The 22162-nt window shown below is 41.8% G+C and overlaps 1 protein-coding gene across 1 annotated transcript in view; it reads left to right on the top strand.

Annotated features, from left to right (window-relative positions):
* The window catches only part of LGR4 (leucine rich repeat containing G protein-coupled receptor 4), a 104649-nt gene that overhangs the window by 48922 nt on the left and 33565 nt on the right, over positions 1 to 22162 (top strand). Inside the window, exon 5 of the mRNA XM_024764618.1 lies at positions 10049 to 10149. Within this exon, the coding sequence (XP_024620386.1) occupies positions 10049 to 10149 (101 nt within the window). The remainder of the gene's footprint in view (positions 1 to 10048; positions 10150 to 22162) is intronic.

Genomic DNA, 22162 nt, shown 5'->3' with positions numbered 1-22162 from the left:
CTCTGTACCTTCTTATTTCAATTGAAAAAAAAAGTTGGCTATGACCCATTAAAATGATTTCACTGCCCATTAATTGGTTTTGAGCTGAAGTTTAAAAAAATGAGCGTCTGAACAGCAGTTTTTGTGGGTGGGTGTGCATGTTTGAAGGCAAGGACCATGAAGTAATGTTTTCCTATCAGTGGTGTTAATAAGTGTAGCTATAATAAAACATCAACCATTTAGTTAATTAGAATATTTACCATAATAAATGCTGTGGGATTGATTTCTTTGTGAATAGTGCATTTTGTCTGCTAGGATGAAGTAACTGAGTGTTTCCAATCAGCCCAGACGACAATCCTTACAATCCTTCTTGTTGATGTTAAATGGACTATTGAAATTGCATTCTGTCTGTGTGTCTTGGCTGGTAATGAGCACTGTTTTGTCATCGTTAGGGTTACCAGAACAGCTGTTAACACCCAAAGAATGCCCGAGAACACCCGTTCAGTAGCAAGAAAAGAAGGAATATTATCATTTAACCCTTGTCTGTTCCATGTGATGCCAGATGCTTAGGGGTCCTCGATCAAACTATAGAAAGGAATGTTCTTTTTGTCTTTGGTATTCATTGTTCTTTGCCATTTAGTAAACAGTGCTCCGGATTTAGAGTACTTTATATTTTCCTCTTTAGAACACATCTCACACTTAAAAACAGGCTCTGTTTAAAAAGACAAAAAACAAAAAGGCCCCGAAAACAAGTGGAACTTCTTTCAGTATTAGAAAATACTATTGAATTAGCCTAACTAGCTTTAGTTTTTTATTTTTATTTTTTTATTTTTTTTGGTACGTGGGCCTCTCACTGTTGTGGCCTCTTCCATTGCGGAGCACAGGCTCCGGACGCGCAGGCTCGGTGGCCATGGCTCATGGGCCCAGCCGCTCCACGGCATGTGGGACCTTCCTGGACCAGGGCACGAACCTGTGTCCCCTGCATCGGCAGGCGGACTCGCAACCACTGCGCCACCAGGGAAGCCCTAGCTTTATTTTTTAATTTACCCTTTTGAGGATGTGTAATTTAAGTGACACCTGCCTTTTGTGGGGGTGTGAGGTTTACACATTGGTGTTTCGCTCTCTCTCTTTTCTACCTTGTTGGGTTAGCATCTCCTTGAAGAACACAACCTTCAGTGTCTCCTAGGCTGTATTGCTTCACTGAGACCATAAACAATTACAGCATAAAATATTACCTTTGGAAATGAAGTCATGCATCTTTCTTAATTGCTGAACCCTTGTAATTCTGAAGGAGGTATGTTTAAATCCTCACTCACACACTTGCTAACACAAGCAAATGTGCCTGCATGTATAGGAAAAAAGTGAATCGCAGGGTTTCTTATTTTCTACTAATTATGCACGAAATATGCAGGAGAAGGAATGCCAAAGTAGGAGTCATAATGATAGATTTGGGAAGGACCTTCGAAGTTAGCAAGTACAGAATATTTTTCAGTAGAGGAGGTTGAGTTCCAGAGGAGCTGGGATTTGTTCTTCCTAATAACTTCCTTTCCTTTCATCCCATGGCAGTAGATGGCTGCTAAAATGATCTTTCTGCAGCAAACGTGACATGCTTAAACTTCCTCTGGCAGCTTTCCATGCTTTTAGAATAAAGTTATGATTTCTAGAGGTCATACACAAAGGCCTTTGGGGACATACTTTCTGCTTGCCTTGGTAGCTTCTCTTGCCAGTTATATCCATTGTGCTTGGAATACTCCAATTCCTGTGTAGTTTTATCTCCGTGACCACTCTGGTTTTATCTCATTTAACATGATATTCCCACTGCCTGGAAGGTACCCTCTACCCAAACAAACAAGTTATCTGATTCGGAGGCTTTCAATTTTTTTTTTTTCCCTATGAATCCAGTGATGACTATGTTTTACCTCATGACCCAATATATATATATGAAATGTAAATAATTGTCATGAAACAATATTTATTCTTTTTCTGTGTGATGTGCTTAACTTTGATATTAACCGTTCCTTATATTTCTTTTTCTAAGATGCCGTTTGTCACCCGCTGAATAGATTTCACATCCCTCTCTGTGCTGCCAGCTCCCTGTGGAAAGGTTGGAAGCATTTGGGGAATGTTTTCGGTTGCACTATAGTGCACCAGGGCACCAGGGATGCCAAGCACCCAATAGTGAGCTAGGCAAGACAAGACTGTCTTGCATAACGAAGAACTGTCCTGCACAAAAGCCAATTGCATCTCTGTTGGGAAATAGTGCCGACATAACGAGTGAGACTAGAGATTGAAATAGCAGCTCTCTATAAAGTAATATCTGCCCTTTCCAAATTGGCACCACCGCCCTGCCTTTGGAAGTCTCTCTCTGGTCCCACCTTAGGTTGACCATCTTCCCTCACTCTGCCACGCGATCACAGTACTTACTTACTGCTTTGTTATTGCAGAGCGCCCTTAGGATAAACACTCTGTCTTCTTTGTCTTTATCTACCTGGGACCCAGCATACAGTCAGTTGCAAACCTAATAGGTGCTCAGTAAAGAGAGAACGAAGAGGCTCGGCCCAGTGTCCTGCAAGTGGATAGCAGAGGCTGGAAAAACAACCAAAAAACAACAAAAAAGGCTACAAAACAAGACGCAGAAAACTTGCAGGTTTCCTGACTCTGAAGCCAAGCCAGTGCTGTGCATCACGTTATTTGGTTTTGGGCAAGTCCTGGAAAAGAGGATTTCTAGCCACAGGATAAATTATTTTTTCCTGTGGGAGAAATGTGAAGAGGTAGTATCATATATATACTTATAAAAGGCCAACACAAGAATTGATGTTTAACTTATTGATACGTACAGTAAAATACATACTTTTAGGATACAGTTCTAAGAGTTGTGATAAAGGTATACAATCATGTAACCGCCAGTCAAAATCAAGATATACAGAGCATTTCCAGTGGGCCAAACTTTCCCTTTGTAGCCGACCTTTCTCCTAACCCATCCACTTAATACTTAGTATTGCTGGGTCACAGTCATAAGTATATGTTTAATTTTATGAGAAACTGCCGGACTGTTTTCCATAATGGTTGTACCGCTAGCAGTGTATGAGAGTTCCCGGTCTTCTGTATCCTCACTAGCACTTGTTATTGTCAGATTTTTTTTTTTTTTTCATTTTAGCCATTCTAATAGCTGAGTGCTATCTCCTTGTGATTTGATTTGCATTTCCCTAATGACTAATGTTGAACATCTTTTTATGTGCTTTTTGCCATTTGTGTGATCTTCTTGGGTGAAGCACCTATTCAAATATTTTTGTCCATTTAAAAATCAGGTTTATTTTCTTACTGAGTTTTGAGTGTTCTTTCTGTGTTATAGATACAGATCCTTTATCCCATAGTGTTTTGTGAATGTTTTCTTCCAGTTTGTTTTGTATTTTTTCATTTTCATAACAGTGTCAATAGAGCTTTGGAAGTCTTTAGTGGAAGAATGCTAAAAGGTTCTAAAACAGGGGTTTTAATCCATGAAAGTAGGAGATCATAAAATGAATTAAACATTCTTCTCTATATCTCCTGTAGCCAAAACTTTTTACTGTATTTTTATTATTTTTTAAGATTTGAAGACTATATACTAGGATATTCAAATACCTTAAACAGATAATGACTTTACAAGGTGGTAACTTTTCTTGGCAGTGATTAACATTTATCTATTAAGTGACAGTATGGTTGTTGTAGCAGTTCTCCTCTTAATGACTGCAAGGTTTGGCGAATCAAGTGTTGGATCTGTCCGCTGGGAAGCACTGAGCCTTTGTGCTTGAAACACCAGGGAAGATGCCAGATAGTACGGAGCCAATTTATCCTGCTGCCTAAAATGAGAGTAGAGATATTTCACATGGCGTCAGAAGGGTGTCCATCATGCCATCTATTTGGATTCTAGCAGTGCAAAAACACGTTAAGGTCAGAAAAATATCTCTAGAGCAAAATCTGACTAAAATGGCATCCACACCATTTTGGCTCCATTTCTGCAGTGTAACTAAAGAGCAGTATCTTTACACATATGTAGCTGTTCTTATTGCTTCCAGAATGCAAGAATGCATTTTAGAAAGGTTAAACTTAATTACGTATTGCAACAATGTCTCAAGCAGTAATAAGTTAAGAATAGAGTGGGGGCTTCCCTGGTGGCGCAGTGGTTGAGAGTCCGCCTACCAATGCAGGGGACACGGGTTCGTGCCCCGGTCCGGGAAGATCCCACATGCCGCGGAGTGGCTGGGCCCGTGAGCCATGGCTGCTGAGCCTGTGCGTCCGGAGCCTGTGCTCCGCAACGGGAGAGGCCACAACAGTGAGAGGCCCGCGTACCGCAAAAAAAAAAAAAAGAATAGAATGGAGTGATGGATTTTAATTAAAAGAAAGTAAAAAAGAGAACTGTGAATATATCTTTTGATATAAAAGCTTCACCATCCTAGCACAGTGCCTTGCACCTATGTGGATAATTGGGTGCTTTGTACATATTTGTTAAATGGGTGACAGTATATCTCCTTGTCTCTGGAAAAGAAACTTAACTAACCTCTTTTCCTTTTGGCACGGTGACTTCCAGGTGTGCAGTTCCCCTCCCATGATGTATGGCCTGCCCAAAATAGCATTGAGATATATTAAGTACTTATGCTTTCATTAAAATATATTTTCAGAGAATTTTTTTTCCGTTTTGCAAATGAAGAATCTTAGGCATCAAGAGATAACATATGTTCAGAACGATAGCATTTCATGTTGGCAAAAATACATACCATCCAGAGAAAAAGGACCTGGAATGACACCCATGAAATAGGACAGTGGTTATTTCTGGGTATTGATATTGTGGATGCTTTTCCCTGTATTTCAGTTCTTTAAAAACAGTGAACATAGGTTGCTTTGTTATTATAAAAGTAGGGAGCAAAAGAGATCACTTGCCCAAAGATATGGAACTCTGTCAGAAAAGAAATTAAACTCTCTACAAGCTTTGTCTAGAACTTTGGTGGTGTATGTGTTATCTACACTACTTGTGCGTGAGAGAGACATTCCCTTCCAATGTGTTCTACCCAGGCTATTTTTCAAATTTAGTTTTGGTTTTTTGTTTTTGTTCAGACAGTAGACATCTGTTAATTGGAGAGCGGCCTGAAAATTTTTGGTGGATGACAAGACCCTAGAAAAGTCATTGGAATAGCATTAGTTCTTAATCATTATCAGCATGTGTCTGTTGAGTCTGAGGACATCACCACCACTTTCTGGAGAATATATTAGAGAATGATGTTTTCTCTAGAACCTGTTTGTAATTTATTAAACATAATTTATCAACTTCTCAGACTGCTGGGTAATATTTGACTTACTATTAACATTATGGCAGCAGCAGTGTAGTTTTATCTAACACAAATAGGAAGGTTTATTCAAAGTTAGATAACATGGGTCAATCACAGTATATTAAAATTAAATAATTCCATGGCAAAAGGCCCAGACCGGCAAGCATGTGGTGGCAGAGTCCACGGTGGTACACGCCGGGCCATCAGCAAACAGGTGAGGCTCGCTTTGGGAGCGTCTTACAAGGTACCTTGTTGAAACATGATGTTCCTCTCTACTCTGTAGATACTTTAATATTAATGAATCTTATGAGGGGAAAAAAAGATGAGTGTGTAAGCACTGGGGAGATTTAGCAGTTTGAATTAAACAGTTGCGCCATTTCACTGTTAATTTTGAAATCAGTGACTGCTGGTGTTGGAGCATTCACCTTTATTTTCCTCGTGGGGTGATGTGCTTTTGCATTTTTGATCTTTGTTGTAAAAATTGGGGAATATTGCATTGGGTGTGATATGCAGGCGTGTGCCCTGTACCAGTTGGTGTACCCTGCAAGGCCCAACTCTAAAGAAATCTGTTAGGGAACCAGAATGTATAGAAAATATACATTCAGGCATTTCCCCCCTACTAAGCGAAAGCTCTAGGTTCTGTGCCCTGCTTCATCACTTACCCTGCTGGACGTCCTCCTGATCTTTCTGAAAATGGCTCTTGTCTTTCTTGTCCTTCTAACAATTTCCTATAAGAATGTAATTTCCTCCCACCCTCCCTTCTCCGTTAACAACTGGGCTTCAACTTTTTTCTTTTAAAACAAAGTACTTGATCTCAAAGAGCTCTTCTATCTTAACAGCTTCGACTCCTGGAGTTCTGGAGTTTAGAATCCAGTTTTGTAGTTAGGAACGACTCCAGGTTCTAGACCTTCTGCACCATTTAGTGTTTCCCTTGTATAAAAGTGGTTTCTTTTCTGGGAAGGAAGGCCACCAAAGGTGGTGAGATTCTTGGCCTGCTGGCTCTCTGTCCACCAGATTCACACAGCTTCCAGGAGCAGCCAGAACACGGAGGATGATGAAATAACTACCTGTTATTTATTTAGCTTCTTCTGTGATGAATCTGATCTTCTGCTCTTCACAGCATTCTACAAGGTTTAGTTACTACTTCCTCCATTTATCCAAATGAAGAAGCTAGGAATCAGAAAAGGTGAACAGCTTGCCCAAGATCACAGAGCTAGTGCTGGTGAATCGATAGGTAAGCCTTGGTCTCCCAAGCCTGCACCCTTCCATCCATGCTGGGCTGGCTTCAAGTAAAGCCGTCAGTTCTCTTGAAATTACTCTTCAGAGGTGTTTATGAGTTGGTGGTGCTCTGACCTTGTAAGATTATTTTGTTTTCCATGGTACACTTATTTTCGTTGTAGGAACGCAGGATGGTAGATCTCTGGGTTTAATTACAGATATTCCTGGCAAGATTGTGTTGCTCATAATGAACGTCAAGGCACTGACCTAGAGGTGTTACCTTCTAGCTGAAAATTTTCTATATATACCACTCTTTTACTTATGTATTTTAGTAATTTATAGGCATATGAGCCCAATATATTTGTAATTATTGGCTTAGGACTTCCATTTGTAAATGGTTACGGTTAACTCATCACCCCCAGCATCCGTTCCAGCCTCAAGCTCTCTTGCCAGTATTGGTGATGTCAGGTCTGGAATATACTCTTAAGGCTGTCTGTAGGTTGTTTATCACCATTAGTCCTCATTATTTTAAATGAGTACCCACCCACCTTATACTCTGTAACTACATGTTTCCAGAGCTTCTCTGGAGATAACATCTTCCAGTTCCCCCCTCCCTTTCTTTTATTTATTTACTTTTTTTCTCTTCCTTATTCACAAATGCTTTGTAACTGAGGCCTAGAAAATATGATGGAAAATACCTAGAAATATAGAACTCTGAGTCTGTGAAATTCAGATCAATTTGGAAACAAGTGTTGTTTCTGAACCTGAAGCTTTGAAACAAAACCTCACCACGTGTTTAACACTTATTAGTTTGTAAATATGGAGTCCCACTAATTGCATTTATAGCTCACAGCAAAGCTACCTGTTATGTCTTGTTACTCTGAGGGGGAAAAAAATGAGACAGTTATATAGATGTATGCATTTTTAAAAACTGGAATGCAGGGAAGAGTGTGGTATAAATTCTCTCATAATTATGTGTCTTTTCTGGTGAGGCAGTCAGTCAGTTTTTCTGTTGCTGTGATACTCACCTGAATTCAGGTGTGCCAAACAAGAGGAAACAGTATGGAGTGCTTCCTTTTGTAAAGTAATAAATTATAGTTGTCCATTCTCCTTTTATTGGAATGACTAAAGAACACCAAAATCGTCTGATGTTTTACAGAATCACTGCTTACTCATTATTATTTTGCTTTACAACGTGAGTAAAAGTTTTGTTGTATTCTTAAGAGTGAATTTATTCGTTAAGGGCAAATGTGCTCCAGTGGGAGTGACTCAGTAGTTTTATAATGGCAAACTAGTAGTCTTTAAATTTGGCGTTATAGTAAATTTTTCAGAAACATGCCTTTTCCATCAATTGAACCTCATATATCTTCATCAGGGAGGATGAGCCCCTCCATGAAAACTACCAAAAAAAAAAAAAAGTGAATCACAGAAGTATATAATGTCAGGCCAGGAAGACCCCCAATCAATCAGTTCAACTCCCCCATTTTACAGATGAGCAAACTGAGGCCCAGGATGAAACAATATTCCATCTGACCCCTATTTGGGTGCTATTTCTCTCGCACAATGCTCCAGTGTTTATGAAAAATGAAGGGTTCCCCCTCCCCCTTCTCCAGGGATAATGATAGCTGATTAAATTAGTATCAGGGCCTACATTTAAAAATAATAATTCCTTGAAAAGTGTATTAAATTTGTTTTTCTTGCAAGTTATCTTTAGTAGAATTTGAGTTGTTTTTAATGATAGACAATTTTGGAATGCATGTGAATCCGTATGGTCTTGGGATTTGTCTCCAGAGAATTTTCAGAACTTTGTTTCTTCAATGGCTAAAGCTATTTATAGTTCTTTTTTTTTTTTTTTTGCGGTTCGCGGGCCTCTCACTGTTGTGACCTCTCCCGTTGCGGAGCACAGGCTCAGCGGCCATGGCTCACGGGCCCAGCCGCTCCGTGGCATGTGGGATCTTCTCGGACCGGGGCACGAACCTGTGTCCCCTGCATCGGCAGGTGGACTCTCAACCACTGCACCACCAGGGAAGCCCTATAGTTCTTTTTTTCAATCATCAATCAGAGCGCTCTTCCTGAGATTCATTGATGATTGTGCCAAGGTCTTGGAGGCAGTATCCCTCCCTCTTTTTAACCTTGGTGGGACTCAGGGTTTGCTTTATGTCTTAACTACTTACTGGAGCAAAGTAGCAGGATTCAAATGATATTTTAGAAGACTCAGAGTTTGGAGTTAAGATCTTGGACTGTGAAGCTCACATGTCCTGTTACACCACTCGTTGGTGGCCTCAGGGAGTTTACTTTGCCCCAGTAAGCCTTGGTTTCCCCAATCGTAAAGTGAGATTTGATATGCAGTCTTATCCCATGATCAGTATTCTCAACATGTTAGCTGCTACTGCTGTTTTTGCAACTGCCATTCTTATTATTCCCAAGCCAAGAAGTTTTCCAAACCTGCCTTGGGAAAGGCTAGTAAGAAGAGATGCAAGTACCATTTCAAAATGTTCGTGAGAGGAAAGATGGGGAGAAGGGACTCACCTACCTTGATACTCAAGGTGTCCTTTAAAGGAGATTTTTACCTGACCAAAGTAGTGAAAAGAACAGTGGTATTGTTGTCGGCTGGTTTTTGTGTGCTTGATGTCTCTTCCACCTCCTTAGACTATTATGTCTAATCCAGTTGTGGGAAAGTCACACGTGTGAATTTTCATGGTGGTTTCTAGAAAGGAGAGACCTGTGGGCTGAGCCAGAGAATTTAACAGCAAATAAGAGGCAGAGGCATCTGGGTAAGGCAGGGGACGCAGAGCCTGCGGGGGCTGTCCCTGGTGAGGCTGCCTTCAGCTGCCTTTTACAGTGTCCAGATTAAGTAGAGTGTGGAAGGAGAAAGCCAGTTCAAAAGGCAGCTGCCAGGGAAGAAGGAAATGGTTAACAAAGAATTTTTTTCAGCTGCTTGAACTAGTTAATTGTCAAGTGATATCGTCAAGTGAGTACCCTCCTTGCTGCTGCCTCTTTAAGAAAGAACTGGAAATGGACCGCATACCTGTCATGTATGCACTTGTTTGCAGCCTGCATCTGTTCATAGGCTAAAAATGAAATCCACTTACAGCTATTACCTGGAGGACTTTTATAGGTTTTGCAGAAAATACGACTGGGGTACAGTTAGGGCCTGTTTTATTATCCCTGACAGTGGCTTAAGAAGCCACCCGTACCCGCAGATCTCTTTTATCAAGTTCTGGGTGTTCATTTGCTTATTTTTATCAGGTACAGCACTTTGAACACCAGAGCAATGAAAAGCCACACCAGCTCACTCATTGTAGGTCTTTGGAGACATTTTTTTCCAAGAATACTTAAAGGGTGAAAACCCAGAATCTGGGTATGTTATAAATGATGGGACGTAATTTATAATAAAAGATTTAGCTTTTCTGTTTTCTGAGCATTGCATTCTGAAGCTGAATTATGACTATTCCTACGTCTGTCTCATTTTTCTTGCTTCTTTACAAAATTTCAGCACCTAATTATTTTTCTGTTGACTTAAGTGCTTTAAGTCTAATATCACTTAGTTAACAACCTTCTTAACTTTGTTTTCCAGGGATATCAGCATGAACAACATTACTCAGTTACCAGAAGATGCATTTAAGAACTTCCCTTTTCTAGAGGAGCTGTAAGTATTCTTTCGAGAAATGTTTTTTGTTTGTTTGTTTGTTTCTCCTATTCTCTTTGGGAGCTCTTATGACAGAGATAGTCTGCTGTTTCTCAGGGGGCACTCAGAGAGCTTGGCTCAGTGGCCTTTGTACAGAGGAAATCATATGTCTTGGGGCAAAACAAATTTGAGTTTTTAAGAAGTGTGATTGCTGAAGTTATTTTTGAAAGCCAGAACGAAAAGTGCTACTTCCATAGGACTTTTTTTGCTGCAATTATTATGACCATGAATGCTGCAGTGACACAGGTTAATTACGGTGTTATCCCAAGATAACAAGGCTGCAGTGTAATTACCATGGTTGCCACAGGAGTTGCTGTGTGGATAACAGAGCCATAAGGAATCATCCAAAGTATTTCAGGGTCATGATGCGGCAGACAACCTCTACGTGAACGAGCAGAAAACTGTCTCCTTGGACATTGGCAGGTGGTCTTGGGGGTTGGGCTGAGGACATAGCGCATCTTACGGGTCTCTGAGAACATCTTTAACATTAAGGCTGTTTCCAAGCTTGGCAGTGGCATCTCACTGCCAATTTAACAGTTTCTGAAATTGGAAATTTAACAGTTTAAAATTTCCAATTTAACAGTTTACATGGGGGAAAATTTCTTTCCACCTGTTATAACCTCCATTTTGTTTTGCTCTCCACACTTATTTGAAGTTCATCATCCAAATAAGCACTTTTAGATTTTATAGGAATTGGGAACCATAGATTTTAAGAATCCTGGTTAAAAAAATAAAAGCAGAGTTGACTCACGTTAAATGGAGACTTTTAAAAACGGCTAAGCCAGTGGGTTATGTAATAACGTAGAGGCAAGAAGGTGACAGTTTGATGGTAAGAACATCAAAGAGCTATGGCCCTGAAGGAATCTAAATTCATATTACGGATTGTGCCCTGCAGCCAGCTGTTGAGTATTAGATCCAAGTCAGTGACTGTCTCCTATCTTAACTCAGCCCCTCCCCGCACATTGGGAACAGGAATCAAATATAAGCCAAGCAGGTTGTGCCCGCTGCTTCTGACAGAGTATTGAAACAGCAGTTAAGGATTTAGTGAAGTTAAGGAGAAGTTTTTCTTCCCACACTGCTTAGTTGAACATAATGTTCCCACAGAAAAAATTGGACAGAGATTATGTGCCACTTCCAAGCTTGTGAACTGGGTCAAGTTACTTAACCTCCCTCTGTTCAGTTTCTTTGTCTTTAAGGTGCAGATAAGACAGAATGAATTAAATAGATGTTAAATACTTAGGACAGTGCATGAAGCAGAGTGCGTGTTATGTAAATGCTGGCTGGTATTTATTTCACTATTTTAAAAGTGCCTAAAGGGGAAACAAAGCTGCAGCCTATATACCAACTGTTGCCCTTGGTACAAGGTTTAAATGTATGTTTTACTTTATTTTTGCCTTTTTTTTTCTTGAGTGAACATTAATTCTTTTGTAAGAAATAGCTCTTCAGTTTTAATTAAACATTTAAATTCAATGAGAGAGCAGTGAACTATGTATTTGAATCCCTCGCTTCCCACCCGCCCAGTCAAGCTCTAGGATGCTTCACCTGTTTCTTTTTATTTCACATACAGTTTTAGACTTTAGGATTAGCCTCCCTTTACAGAAGTAATTATACAGCGAAAGGCCATTAATGAGCAGTTGTTCAGCCGTTGTATCACCACCAGGGATGTGAGACGCACCCGGTGGGAAACGGAGAAGCCCTCCTTGCTCTGGGTGGGCGGTGTGTGCCAACCAGTTTGTTGCCAGCCAGTGCACTCGGAGGGATTTGGTAGTGGGTGCCTGGATGCGGAGTCCGCCCTGGTTAATCTCTGCTTTGTGAAGTTCGCATCTTGGATTTCTTAAAATCTCAAATGACCGAGCATATGTCAAGCTCATGAATTCTGCCAACCGAGAGTTTTAATTGGAACCAAATTGGATTTGACTGCTAGTCCTTTGTAGGAGGTCATGTTCTCTCCGCATCCTGCTCATGGCAGTGAGGAAGCCCGTCAAATCAAGTCTGTACAGCTTCTCCAAATACTGTATGGGATTTCAAACATGAATTCAGTCAGGAGAGTTGATGGTTAATTTTACAGAATTCTTCAGAATAGTCTTTAATATGCTGGGAATACTTAAGGCATTCAAGAAATTTCTAACGTAGAAATTTCTTTTCTATGTTAATAGAAATAACATAGAAATTTCTCTTCTATGTTAATGGAATCAGGGTAAAAAGCCCATGTTTTTTCTTTATAAAACACTGCAGTTGAGTTTGACATTCCAAAATGATGCTGCATGAGTACTGTAATATTTCATAAACAGCGTCACCCTTTGTCCAGAAGTCATCTGGAAGTCATTTAAGCGTGATTGTGAAGCTAAAGTGCCCTGAGCAGAAATGAGTGAATTACTGAGGATTTTTTTTTTCCCCATGATAGTTAATAAGGTGCGCTTTACAAGAGGTGACTGGTTTGGCCGAATTTTATATGATAATCCAGAATGCTGGGAATATTGGGTGGAATCACTTCCCAACTTAATAAGTGTTTATAGACACTTACACATTCACTTATTCTTTCGACAAACACTGAGTCCTGTTCTGTGCCAGGTCCTGTGGTCGGTGTCAGGGGTACCGAGACAAGTAAGTATGGTGTTTGTCCTTGAAGCTGACAGTTTGTCTAGAGCTGTACTGTAGCCACAGGTGGTTATTTAAATCTAGATTTACAAAAATTAAAATTAAATGAAAAACCCAGTTCTTGGGCTTCCCTGGTGGCGCAGTGGTTGAGAGTCCGCCTGCCGATGCAGGGGACACAGGTTCGTGCCCCGGTCCGGGAAGATCCCACATGCCGCGGAGCGGCTAGGCCCGTGAGCCATGGCCGCTGAGCCTACGCGTCCGGAGCCTGTTGCTCCGCAATGGGAGAGGCCACAGCGGTGAGAGGCCCGCGTACCGCAAAAACAAACAAACAAACAAAAAAAACACCCAGTTCTTTAGTTGAATTAGCCATCTTTCATGTGCTCAGTAACCACCTGTGCCTAGTGGCTATTGTGATGGACAGTGTGGATATAGAAATTTTCCATCATTGCAGAAAGTTCAGTTGGATAACATGGGTCCAGAGGAAGAGGTGGAACCAACACTTGGTGCGACGTGGTAAAGACTGTCCGACAAGTGAATGCTGGGTCAGCAGAAGCCTGAAATAACCTGTTTACTTGAGACTGGAGGATTTGGGAAAAGCTTTCCAGAATAGCTTCAGCTGAGTCTTGAAGGACACGTGGGAATTAGCCAGGTGAGGATGAGTAGTAAGGGCGCTCCAGGAAGACCCTTATAGCATGTGCAAAGGCATGGAGGTAGACATTTCAGAAGTGTTAGGACACTTAGGAAGTGTTAGGAAGTTGTTAGTTATTCTTTGAAATACAAAGAAATGTGAAATACTGAAAGGTAGAGAAATGTTAGGAGATGTGGCCAGATCATCAGGGGCCTTTTTTTTTTTTTTTTTTTTTGCGGTACGCGGGCCTGTCACTGTTGTGGCCTCTCCCGTTGTGGAGCACAGGCTCCGGACGTGCATGCTCAGCGGTCACGGCTCACGGGCCCAGCCGCTCCGCGGCATGTGGGATCTTCCCGGACTGGGGCACAAACCCGTGTCCCCTGCATCGGCAGGCGGAATCCCAACCACTGCGCCACCAGGGAAGCCCCCATCAGGGGACTTTTTAAGCTAAGGAGTCTAGACTTTATCCTGAGGGAGTTGAATTGGGTATGAGGGTGAGCGATAGGGAGGCGACTAGGATTCTTTGTCCTGAATGACTAGATGCCATTCACTGATATTTTTTCCCCCTTCTTTCTCTGGGTATCTAAAAACATAGGGTCTGGCCCTAAATTCAATACATAAAATGTCTAAAATCTTGGGACAGTCTCTTGTTTCCTCAGTTTCCTACTCTTTAAAATGGGACTCTTGACAGTAGTATTGTAAAGGGAAGAGGGGATTATTTACATAAAAGTGCTTTGTGACCATGAAGTGCTACATTACATGAGTAATGTAAATTTCACTATTCCCCTTAAACATTGCAGTCTTTCTTGAAGTATTTGGGGGAGAGGTTGTCTTGCCTGGAGATGGGAGTTGGAGCGGGCCGATATAGGTTTCTGTTAGCGACATGAAAGGAAAGGCAGAATTTTGGGGAAATATTAATGTAGCATCCACAGGATTGGTTGTCTTATGTGAGGCTGCCGCAACTATTTTTGGCTCTCCTTGGGACCTGTCAGGGCATTGGTAGCCATTTAGGGAATGGCTGAAATGTGGAGTTGTGAAATTGATTTAATTAGAAACAGCAGAAGGAATATCCAACTACTTTTCTGTAGCCTCCCACTGAGAAATCCATGGGTGTTACTTTGAGCTTAGATGTTGCAACAGCAGTGGAAACCGTCGCCAGCTTTGGTACTTGCACAGTTATTGTTTAATACATACTATAAGACTGGGCTAGTTCTATCCATTTCAAAATGTACTTTGACTTTGGAACTCTTTGCAATGCTAAAGTGAAAATTAGGTCTCTGAGTACTCGTTTTTTTGGTGCGTAGGACAATTAATTCTAAGTAGAGGCATTCCTTTACAAAAGAGGACTAGTAAGTAATTTGAACAGGGAGATACAGAGTGGGTCAAAACTAAAACTTTTAGGGCTTCCCTAGTGGCGCAGTGGTTGAGTTGCTCCGCAACGGGAGAGGCCACGGCGGGGGGGGGCCCGCGCACCCAAAAAAAAAAAAAAAAAAAAAAAACTAAAACTTTTAAATACTTTAATTTAGCCAATACTTACATATAAAACTGTATACACACACATACATGCACACAATACTCAATGTGTGTACATTTTTTTCTGAGCCATTTGAAAGTAAGTTGTAATCATAATTTTCCTTTGCCTCTAAATAGTGCATTGTTTATTCCAAAAACACAAGGACTTTTGCTTAAATAATTGCAGTACTGTTGTCAAACTCAGAAAACTAGCATTGATATGTATTATCTGGTCTGTAATTCTTGTTCAGATTTGATAGCTGTTCCACTAATATTCTTTTTTTTTTTTTTTTTTTTTTTTTTTTTTTTGTGGTACACGGGCCTCTCATTGTTGTGGCCTCTCCTGTTGCGGAGCACAGGCTCCAGACGTGCAGGCTCAGCGGCCATGGCTCACAGGCCCAGGCGCTCCGTGGCATCTTCCCGGACCGGGGCACGAAATGTCCCCTGCATCGGCAGGCGGACTCTCAACCACTGCGCCACCAGGGAAGCCCCTCCTCTTAATTTCTAAGCTATGATACGGCCTCCAGAGGCACAGGATTGGAAGGAAGCTTAAGAGGACATGTTTTTACTATCGTTTGCAATTCTATGTCCACAGCTAACCATCAAAGGTGGTTGGCTGCCCAACATTTCCCTTAGTAATAAGTTCATTGAACAAAACACTTGTTAACAAGGAGGTCTTCCTAGAATGAGGTTTTCTGGTCTAGCCACACCATCTTATAGATGAGAATATCAAGGCTGAGCAGTGAGTATGTATCTGAGCTGGAATTAGACCTATCTAGTTCAGAGCCATGTCCACTATATCCTGTCGCCTTTCATATCTCTGAGATGCATAAGTAGTCTCAAATAGTCTTACTGGGTTGTTTAGAGTTCTAGAAAATAGCTGACGATTGTTCTCTTCCAGTACTTACAAGGAATTTCCTTTGCTTCCAAACTAACGTTTGACTTGCTTAACATTTACTCCCTTGATGAAGGCTTCTCAGATAAGTTTTATCAACTGCAATAATTTCCCCCCAAAAGGCAGAAGAGTTCCTCAGTCGCTCCAGTGGTATTTGATTGTTAAAAATATTACATTCTTTGAAGCATTCTCTTGTCCCACTTTTTAGTGCTCTGATAGGATGCCTTGGTAGCGATGATCCCTACACTTGCTGTTGGGAAGTACGTAATCATCTCACAGAGGAGTATCAATACTCTGATTCATACCATTCCCTGTGTGTCATGTGGAGAGCTCTCAGATTAGATTATAAGGATGAAAAGAGAAATGGAGGGACCTTGTACTAATTGGCCCTACTGTGTACCAGATAGGCCCTTCTAGATTGTTTTGTTTCAACTCATAAAACTCTGTAAGCTATATTTATTCCCATTTTGCTGATGAGGAAGCTGAGTTTTTCCTCAGAGAGGTTGAGTAACTTTCCCAAGGTCACACAGCATGTTAGCAATGGGCCTGGTAGACGTGGAAAGGATGAGGAAAGACTTATTAGACAATCCATTGATTCACCAAACTTGTATTAGGTAAAGTGTTATGTGCATTATTGAATTAAACCGGGATTTTTGCCTTCGAGAGAGATGAGTGAATGGTGTTGTAGAGTTACGGGAGTTCAAAGGAGAAGGGAAATAACTTCAAGCAAAAAGATTAGGGAAGGCTTCATCAAAGAGCTGGCATTTCTGGAGAGCCTCGAGGGATGGTAGGAGTTATTCATGAGGAGATGTGGAAAAAGGAGGATGAGCAAAGATATGGCGACAGACTGGGATAGGGAGAGGAATGCTGTGGTATTTGGTTTGAGTTTAGGGCTGAATTCCTGAAAGGAAATTATGGGAAAGAAACCTTGAAAGGAGTTCAGGGCCAGGCTGAGGACCTTTCTTGGCAGACTCATGGAGGAGTGTCAAGTTTTGAGTGGCTATGGAAGTTTTCTGAGCTAGGAAATGACTTGATCAGATGTGACCTTCCATCAGTATAATCTCATAGCAGAGGTTAGGATGCCTGGGATTAAGAGAGTGTAGGAGACTGATGAAGATGATAATGGCAATAGTCCAGTTGAGACTTGTGAGACTCTGAACTAGGGTAGATGAGAGGCAGCGAGAGGGAGGAGGGAACTCAGCCAAAGATGTTATGGGAATAGAAGCAAGAGGACATCTCAGCTGGGATGACAGGGGGTGTCGTCGATAACACTTCATTTTTAGATTACCAGGAGTCTGGTGGTGCTTTGACAAAATGAAAGACCATGCAGAAAGAGAAACTTTCAGAAGAGAAGACAGCATATGCAGTTTTTGAACATACATCTTGAATTTAGGTGAGAGGTGGGTAGGGGTGTGTGGAGTTGAGACTAGAGATTTATGGGTGTGGATTATAGAATGGAGTTTCATGGGTATAGATTTTAGAGTCTTTTATTTTGAGGGGATTACTGGAAACATTAGGTTGAAAGAGCTTGCCAAGGGAGAGAGGGTAGAAGGAAAAGGAAGGAGGCCAAAGACAACTTGTTGGGAAACACTTGAATCAGGGTGTGGGAAGAAGACCAAGTGCCAGAGAAGCAGGAGAACTAGGGCAGAGCTGTGCCCAGGGAGCTGCAGGAGGGAAGGTTTTTCACAAGAAATGAAGGATCAACATTGACATGCTAGAGAAAGGTGCCCACAGCTAGATTATGAGAAAAGGCCTTGAATTTAAGTTGTGTTTTTGTTTTTTTTTTGCGGTACGCGGGCCTCTCACTGTTGTGGCCTCTCCCGTTGTGGAGCACAGGCTCCGGACGCGCAGGCTCAGCGGCCATGGCTCATGGGCCCAGCCGCTCCGCGGCATGTGGGATCTTCCTGGACTGGGTCATGAACCCGCGTCCCCTGCATCGGCAGGTGGACTCTCAACCACTGCGCCACCAGGGAAGCCCTAAGTTGTGTTTTTTCCTTAAGAGTCATTTCTACTGAGGCTTTTGAGAGTAACTTTGGGATAAAGAAGTTCATCATGAAGCAGGCATTTGGGGACTGCTAGTAGGTAGTTTCTGGTTTGGGGAGAGAAGATAAAGTTTGGAATATGTCCTGTATCTGACAGGAGTCCACAGGGTGTAAGAAACAAAAACCCAGCTGAGGCATAATAGAGGATTTATTGTTTCATGGAGATCTAGGAAGTCTAGAGGTGGAGTTGGCTTCAGATGGTCCTGGATCTCGAGGTTTCACAGTTGTGAGAGTTTTCTCATGCTTCAGCTTCAGTTGTCTCTACTTTTGTGTTTTGGCTTTGTTCTTTGTTCTATAGTGGGAGAAATAACCTTCAGCAGCCCCCACGTACATCTTTGCATCTTGAGATCCAAGATGAATATCTAAAGTCTTCCTCGCTGCTTTCAGCAGAAAAGTCCTAGGAGAACTTTCATTGGCCAGGCTGGCTTCATGTGCCTGTCCTTGAACCAGTCACTCTCTTCTATTTGGGTTGGTATGGTCCATCCTGGGTCCTGGGCTCATCCTCACTAGGACCGCCTGGAGTAGAGGAGAAGTCCCCCAAAGGAAGCAGAAGGGGGAAGGAAGACACGCCTGAGAGAAAGAAACTATAGTTATCACGGCTCACTGGAACCTAGTGAGTAGACAGCTGTAGGAAATGTTTGTTTACTTGGGTCAACCTGAAATGAACAAAGGATCACTGAAGAATAGGAAGGTTAAAGCCTAGATAATATAAATTTACAGCGGAAACAGGCTCTGTAACTTTGTCCTATAGTGCCTAGCAGCTTAGAAGTAGAGGCAGTGAAACATGTGATATACTCAGAATTGGGGTTTGATAAGTCAGTGTTTCATAAGCGACTAGGGGAAATCAAACAGGAGAATCAACAGTTCGTTGTTAAAGTGTTTCACCTGGGATTCAGAAAGTGTAGCGAGGCTAATGAAACCACAGTTTGCTGGCTCATTTACCTATTTTAATCAAAGCTAATTATTTGTTCTTTGACTAAAAGTAGTACTGACTATAAGTAAGTGAAAATGTCTTTAATATTCTAGTGGCATGATTGAATTTTCCAGTAAAGAAATAGGCTAAGTCATTTCTTTCATGTATTGTCCACTCTTAGTCAAGTCATGCTTATTTAACACAATTTTTTTATGCTTTCGTAGAATTTTAACTCAGAATTTGTTCATCATTTTCCCCTGCTGGACTTTATGTGTACATCAAAGATTATGTTAGAGCTGCTAGAAATATTTGTTTCATTGATGCACTTGCCTTTGTAAGGAAATGATCCTAAAATCAATGGATACTCAATTTTTAAAGTCTGGATGCATAGAAAGATAAGGAGAAGGGAGGAAAAATAATCACCTATTATCTTACACTGAGCAATACCCACGGTTAATATTTTGTTGTTTATACTTCCCGACTTTTCTCTTAGTATATGTATATAATTTCTTTTCTCAGATGATTGGTTAAGACCAATCAGAATTTACTCATGGAGCTAAGTCATATTTGAATAAACCCAGGCTGTGCCAGGAAGGCTTGAGTGGGTATGTGTTAGGCAACCAACAGTATGTACCATAGTTCCTCTCTATCCAATTCACATCTTACCCATTTTTATTCAGTCTGTTTTGAGCCCTTTCTGCCATAAGAAGCCTTCCCTGGTCCTTATCCAAATTCCTCTTGCACTTTCTTTGCCCCTCACCATTTAGTGCTGGATTGAGTGTCTTGTTATTTTGTGCTCTAAGCGTATCAGTGCGCACCTGTCTATTCAACTCCATGGACTTTCCTCTAAGCGCAGCACTTATTGTCACACACCTCCTGCATGACCTTTGGTGACAGTGACCACATTTTTGAATTTGAAATTGAGGGAAGGGTTAAGACAAAGGATCTCTTCTTATTCTGAGTTTATTATCAGCCTATATAAAAACTAAATTCCATTGACGTCTTATGTTTAATGAATTATCCTTATTTAAAAGAAAAGAAAGGAGAAATGTCTTGGGAAAACTCAGTACTTAACTTTGCCATACCTATGGTGTTTGACTTGTAGTAGAAGGTCAATATTTGTTGGTTGATGTTAGCTGTAATTTTTTTTTTCAGCTGTAACATATTTCCTCATATGGCTAGATATTACATGTGTTTAGTGCCAGAAGATAAATGACTAGGTTGTCAGGATAAACTTTGCTCAGGAAATGTAACTATTGCCGGAGTTTTTATTGATTTGCCTATAAATTAAAGCCTTCTGTGGATTACTTACTATAAGAGGAAGTGAGAGACACAAAAGGGCAGTCGGGTGCCGGTGGAACTTAAGTTTCTTTGAATTGAATAAAGCTCTTTTAGTATGTGGACTAGTTCTAGATGGCCTGTAGACTGAGTTTTAGCAAGGACAAGCTTATTTTTATTTTTTTATTTTTTGCGGTACGTGGGCCTCTCACCGTTGTGGCCTCTCCCGTTGTGGAGCACAGGCTCCGGACGTGCAGGCTCAGCGGCCATGGCCCCTGGGCCCAGCCGCTCCGCGGCACGTGGGATCCCCCCGGACCGGGGCACGAACCCACGTCCCCTGCACCGGCAGGCAGACTCTCAACCACTGCGCCACCAGGAAAGCCCAGACAAGCTTATTTTCTGTTAAGCATTACTGCTTTCATTTTTGTGCATTTAGACAGAACTATGTAATATGATATATATATGAAATAATTTTCCCCTTCTCTGTGAAGGAAGATGACATTAAAAAACCTTGGGAATAATAAGGGTTCTTAATACATGCATGTTCAAAAAATATATTTAATTTTTACATATTCTTCCATGAAAGTTATATGAAAGTATAAAACTCTTCCCTGGTATGTGAAGAAATAGGGTAAAACATTGTTAGTTGATTCAGGACTCTCTGCTCCACTGTGGCAGATGAAATTTATTTAACCTTGGTGGGAAGAACGTCCAAGGAAACCTGTCAAGGATGCTAGTCAGTTGTTGGCCCTCCGTGTTACCAAGAAAACAGCCACATCCTTTGGTCCTTTGAAAGTCAGTCACAAAACAACATGGTTTTGTCTCTGGAGTTTCCATTATTTTGTTTTGATTACCTTATTTTATTTCTAAAATTTACATTCTTTAGCTATGCTGTAGGATCTTAGACAAGGCACAGAGGAAACAGAGGCCCACTTTCCTCATCTGTTTGAAAAAACAACAACAGGAGCAGGCCCACTGCAACATGGTGGGGTAATGACAATGAAAACTGTTACCCAAATGTTAGTTTTTGTTAAGATGTACTGATACCAAATATCCCTAAATGGGAACAGTACACTTCTTGAATTCTTAATTTTTCACAGGATCCGGCAGAGTTCTGAGCCCCAAGTAGGGCCTTAAGATATAAATAAGTAGGGACTTCCCTGGTGGCGCAGTGGTTGAGAATCTGCCTGCCAATGCAGGGGACGTGGGTTCGAGCCCTGGTCTGGGAAGATCCCACATGCCGCGGAGCAACTAGGCCCATGAGCCACAATTACTGAGCCTGCGCGTCTGGAGCCTGTGCTTCACAACAAGAGAGGCCACGAGGCCGCGATAGTGAGAGGCCCGCGCACGGCGATGGAGAGTGGCCCCCGCTTGCCACAACTAGAGAAAGCCCTCGCACAGAAACGAAGACCCAACACAGCCAAAAATAAATTAATAAACTCCTACCCCCAGCATCTAAAAAAAAAAAGAAGAAGATATAAATAGATGATTAATGACTTATTAGAGGTACACATTATAAGTTTTTTTAATTTTTACTTTTAAAACTGTTGCAAACATTTTGGGTCCTGCTGATGTCAGATTATATTTAATAGGAGAGCGTCGCTCACCTCCTGTTGGATGCTTTCCCGTGCGTGGCCTTCCTGGCCCAGTTCAGGTTTGAACTGGACGCGCCATCTCTGAAGGCAGAGTCAGGGCTCGTGGTTGCATCTGTGGAACTTGGCACAGAGCGTGGCACCGTGCTGGTGCACCCCCTCGAGAGAATTTAACGGCATCGCAGGAGGGGCGGCCCGGATATGTGTGGGTCCCATCTGTGAGAGGTCGTATGCGTGGCGTTGAATGAGGATCTCTTGGGGGTGGGGACACGTAGGTGTGGAAAGAAATGGTGAGGGAGGTGAGAAGCCGTGGCCAAGGGGTAGATAAACGGGGCCCAGAAGGGAAGGGTGGTGCTCACAGCCGTTCTTCTGGCGGGACTTGCCACAAGGCCAGGCCATCTGGTAACCACCTCGGCAAAGTGGCGGTGGGCATGTGAGCGGCTGGGAGGCTGTGGCTCTGTCACCTAGGGTCCAGGTCCACTCCACCAGGGGACAGAGAAATTGCCACAAGCACAT

Source organism: Neophocaena asiaeorientalis, unplaced genomic scaffold, assembly GCF_003031525.2.
Source record: "Neophocaena asiaeorientalis asiaeorientalis breed wild unplaced genomic scaffold, Neophocaena_asiaeorientalis_V1.1 scaffold230, whole genome shotgun sequence".
Taxonomy (NCBI): domain Eukaryota; kingdom Metazoa; phylum Chordata; class Mammalia; order Artiodactyla; family Phocoenidae; genus Neophocaena; species Neophocaena asiaeorientalis.
The sequence above is the reverse complement of the archived record's forward strand: the minus strand, read 5'-3'. Positions and strand labels throughout refer to the sequence as shown.